The sequence below is a fragment of the Triticum aestivum genome, chromosome 2B (assembly GCF_018294505.1).
Source record: "Triticum aestivum cultivar Chinese Spring chromosome 2B, IWGSC CS RefSeq v2.1, whole genome shotgun sequence".
Classification (NCBI taxonomy): Eukaryota; Viridiplantae; Streptophyta; class Magnoliopsida; order Poales; family Poaceae; genus Triticum; species Triticum aestivum.
The window spans coordinates 174,868,822-174,873,810 of record NC_057798.1 but is presented as its reverse complement, the minus strand read 5'-3'; the positions used below and the strand labels follow the sequence as shown (position 1 = coordinate 174,873,810).

At 50.2% G+C, this 4,989-nt stretch overlaps 1 protein-coding gene across 1 annotated transcript; it reads left to right on the top strand.

Annotated features, from left to right (window-relative positions):
- Positions 1–2,092: 2,092 nt before the first annotated feature.
- LOC123044180 (uncharacterized) lies at positions 2,093–3,622 on the top strand. The gene has a single exon (XM_044466840.1). It carries the CDS (start codon positions 2,214–2,216, stop codon positions 3,222–3,224), a length of 1,011 nt encoding a protein of 336 aa, XP_044322775.1. The 5' UTR covers positions 2,093–2,213; the 3' UTR covers positions 3,225–3,622.
- The last annotated feature ends 1,367 nt before the right edge of the window (positions 3,623–4,989 follow it).

Here is a 4,989-nt window from a genome sequence, read left to right as displayed (position 1 = left end):
CAGCAAGCTTCGGTGGCGCTGACTGAGCCATTCCCCTGTTCTCGGACTCAAAATGCAGGAACCTCCTAGCGCTGGCTGCCTCTGGAACTATGAAACCTCCTCTCATGGTACTTCTCTTGAACGGGGAGGCACGCAGCGCTGCCGAAAACCTCATCTCTTGGAGGTGTGCCGGCAACTTACATTCGCGTTGGCCATGCCCAAGGTGCCCACAGAAACTACAAAATTGGGGAAGCCTCTCATATTTTACATTGAGGCGATACAACACATCTTCCCCATAGTCTTGGAACTCTAGCTTGCTAACCAGTGGCTCATCCACATCCTGATTTATCCTGACCCTAATCGACTCCCCCCATATCCTCCCATCTCTATCAGCATCCACTTCAAGCACTTCCCCTAACTCACCACCCAACTTACGCGCCACATTCTCGAAGAACATGATCGGGGGAGCGTCGAAGATGCGCGCCCAAATTGGCATGTGCGCGACCACCACATCACCTGGCCTTGCACCTCCATCCACAGCCACCATCAGGAACGGGTCCCCTTTGTGTGTCCAGGGCCCGTTGTTGAGGATGAACCGAAGGTCCCCCTGGCGCTCGAACTCGAGCAGGAATCTGTTGTTCTTGAGCGGTGAGTAGTTGAGGCGCCCCCTCAACCCCCACTTGTTCCTCAGCTCCTGGAAGAGACCGCCTACACTGAACAATTGCACGGAGAAAAACAGGCCGATCGCGATCCACCTCTAGCGCATGGCAGCCCTCTCTTTGGAGAGATCAAGGGCCACCACGCTCACAGCATGTTCCATCATGTTAACTGGGAGCACTGGAGTCACCACAATACCGGCATCTCCATACCTTGTGATCTGGGGAGCCGGCCCTCCGTTGGCCACCGGTGTGCGGAACAAGTTGCCCCGGTCATGGGACGGGCCATCACGCTCCATTGGCCTCGCTCCTAGGCCGGCCTTGCCGTTCGAAGCTACCTCCTTGCACTGGCCCACTGGTTCCTTGTTCTTTCGGAGTTCTTGGTCCGCCATGCTTGAAGGTTTGATCGTGGGTGTGATGGGAATCTGACGAGTACTGACCCCCTTCCTCAGACCCTTTATACCCCCTGTGTCTCTCCCAGGCGATCTTGTTCTAGCCGTAATCCTTGGGTGAGGATAATCTCTTGCCTCCCTAATACAGATCTGAAAACTGAATTTTTGATTCCTTCCTCTTTCGTCGTCAGGTGGATCCGCAAGTTGGGAGCCCCCACTCATACTTTCCGTAACATCCCGATCTCTTTTCCTCAATCTGGCGCACAAATCCTCCCTCAATTGTTGCATTTTCATTCTGATCTTCTCCAAGCTCCCCCCTGTTGATTCGTTTCCGCAATTGCATGAGATGCTTCCTTCTTTAGGATTCGCCTCACATACCTCTGAATCACGAGCCTTGAGTCGATCCAAGATTCCCTCGATTTCCACAGATCCTCTTCCCCGACAGACTGCCAGTCCTCATCACCACGATCTCCTGCCCTCTTAGTCTCAAGGGATCTCGTCGGGGGGACGAGCAGGGTGGGATTGCCCTGCGGTCGCCTCCAGATCGCCTCCACAGGGGCTCCGCAAAACTAGATGGCACTGTCAAAATTCACATTCATTAAACCCTAAACCCTGGACGGGAGTAACCTCATATCAGGACGCACCGACAAAGTTGATACGCTGATGTCACTCACTCAGTGGCGACGGCTGGACGGCAAGTTACAAGGGAGACATAACGTGCTTGGGTAGAGCTTTTTCGTGCCGGAAACCGTTGGTGCTTCCCGGAGCGCGCGCTCCTGCATGCGAAAAATATATTTTAAAGTGTGAAAAAATTCTAATAAAAAGTTTGGCGGATACATCAACATTATACGTGTGCATGTCAAGTTTCGAAGAAAAATATTTTTTTTGGCTTGTGTCGCTTGAGTCGCTTCCATATCATGTACCCTACGGGCGACCGACACGTATAGCCCTTGCCTTCACTCCTTTCTTCCTCGCTCCCTTCCCTTCCGGACCATGGAACTCTTTACCTCGCAGTTCCTCTACCTGATGGCCTCCGTCTCCGTCAGACCGTCACAGTGTATAAATACTCCACACTCTCGCGGCCACACCCCCTACACTGCACCGCTCTGCTACCAGCCTACCGTAGCCACTCAGCAACTCCGTGCATCTCGCGCTCTGTTAGCTAGCTCGCTCGTGCCAGCGCGCGATGGCCGCGCCGTTTCTGCTCCTTTTTCTGCTCGTCGTTTCTGGGGGCGCTGCAGTGGGCGGCGACGACGAGGCGTGGCTTCCCCGGCTCGAGCTCCGAGGCATCGACGACCCGGGACGTCGGCACGCGTTCGTCGGGCCGGAGGAGCCGGTGTTCATGGACGTTATTGTCGCCACTGACGACGACGAGGCGGGCGAGGCGCCTCGGCTCGAGTTCCGAGGCATCGACGACTCGGGCCGTGGGCACGCGTCCGTCGCGTCGGAGGAGCCGGTGTTCACGGCCCGTGTCTCCACGGACTTCGACGAGGCGGGCGAAGCGCCGCGGCTTGTGTTCCGAGGCATCGACGGCTCGGGCCGTGGGCACGCGTCCGACGCGCCGAAGCAGCAGGTGTTCATGGACGTTATGTCCGCCAACGGATGCGCGAGGTTCGCGGGCCTCCTCGCCGCGACGGCGGACGCGGGCGAGATCTTCCAGCAGCGCCTCCTCGCCGAGCGCGCCCGCGGGCTCACTGTCTTCTGCCCCGACGACCTCGCGGTGGCGACGTTCAAGCCCAAGTTCGACAGCCTGAGCGCCGACGACCAGCTCGCCGTCCTGCTTCACCACGGCGCGTGGGCGCGCTACGGGAGGGAGCAGTTCCAGGCGTTCGACTGGGTGTCCGTGAACTCGCTGTCCGCCGACGCGGCCACCAACAAGAGCCACGCCATCACCGTCCGCGACGACGGGGACACGCTGCGGCTGTGGCCGTCGTGCGGGAGCGGCGCTGGGGTCAGGGTGACCAAGACGGTGTCCGAAGAAGCCCCCCTCGCCGTGTACGTCGTCGACGCCGTGCTGCTGCCGGGCCACCTGCGACAGAAGCTGGATGGCGGCGACGAGCGAGCTGGTGCGAGCATGCCGTCCGGCGGCTATATCGACTGGCTGCACTCCTGCATCCCGGCCTGGGTAACGATACTCGTGACAGTGGGCAGCATGGTTGGCACCGTGGTCGGGTTTATCATCCGCCAGGACTGCTAGTTGCCGCACGATTCACTGAACAACAACAAGAAGAAGGCCGCTATGTTAGCGGTCAATTTATCTGGTTAACTTCAACTGCACTAGTGAATAATCCTCTTACATCTGTACGGCACTTTATAATTATGGTTGTGCGTGTTTGCACCGTTTAGCTCAGCACATAGCAGTATGTTGCTGCAGCATGCGCTTGTCGGTCCATGTCACTGTTCTGCGTGTGAGTTCGTGGTCTGCTGTTGCAAAATGTCAGAAGTCAAGAAAAAAGTAGTCAAATCATGCTATGAATAGTACTCCCTTCGATCCATAATACATATCGTGATTTTACTTTAAATTCAGAGGGAGTACTTACTTGAAGGTGTGCTATGAAATTGGCCCATAAACATGATCAATGCTAAATTTCTCAAGTTAGCGAGCGCCGACTTTGTGGCATAAGTAGGTGGTAGCGCACGGGAGGACGAGGTCACACGCGCGGCCAAGGTGGGTGTCAGAGCGAGGAGGTAGAGAGATCGATATTCGAGATGGTTTTAAGTTGTGCACTCTTTGGCTTTACCGGCATAGAGGTGCATATTCAAGTCGCGTCCACGATATCTCAATTTTGCCGTTGGTGCATGCCAAACATTTCTCCCTACACCGGTCGGTGTTCATGGGCCTTATAGCTGAGAGCTTGAGTTGTTCGATGATACGTTTGAGAGAGGAGATTCACTTGTTTTCTTCCTAGTAAAATCTTCCTAAACGAATTTGAAATACATGAAATCTTTTGGTTAACACTTCCCTTTAAATTTCGAGGAATATTCATTACAATTTGAAATGAATGTGTATTGTGTGTGAAATTAAGAAATACTCAAAAATGTCTTACACTGTGGGGTGGAGGGGTTATTTCGTGACGCAACCGCAAAATCTCTATAAGTGCAATTGAAATGTTTGATTTTGAAAAATGTGACATTAAAATGTGTCTCAAGCATTTCTGGGATGCAACCGATGAATTTATGTAAATGCATTCTGAAAACATATGAAACAGAAAATGTTGGATATATGAAATGCAACCAAAAACATTTACGTAAAATGCATTTCGAAAATGTATGTAACTAAAATGTATTTAAAACATGTCCAGAAGTGCATGAAAGTATGGTGCATGTTTGTGTGATCAATTGAATGTGAGTGAATCATGACTGGAATTTGTATGTTTCATATATTGTATATTTTTTAAATATCACATGCTTTTTAAATTTCATGAACAGTATTTAAATGTCAAAAACATTTTTTTCTAAATGCTTTCAGCATTTTCAAAAACTTATACTAACAATGATTTTACACTGTGTTATTTTTTTCAAATTCACGGTTTCATTTTGTAGTGTAAATTTAAGTTTCAGAATACATGTATTTAGAATATTTCAGGAAATATGAACGAAAAAAAAAGAAAAACAAACAAATAAGAAACAAACAAACAAACGAATTAACCTGCAAGGTGCTACTTGGGCTGGCCCATTAGTAGCGACACTGGCCACTCTGTCATGATCGTTTTTTTCTTCTCTTCTTGTATTAGTTGTTTTTTTCCCAAAATAAACTATTTTCCATTTTTACGGAGCTGGATATTTAAAAGCTTACTGAAAATAAAATTAATTTTTGGAAATTGTTCAATATGAGTTTTCAAAAAAGTTCAGTGCATATGAAAAAAGTTAATAATATATTAAAAATAACCATTGATTAAAAAAGTATTCATTGTATATGAAATAAACGTTCATCATGTACTTAAGAAAGATCACCATAAATT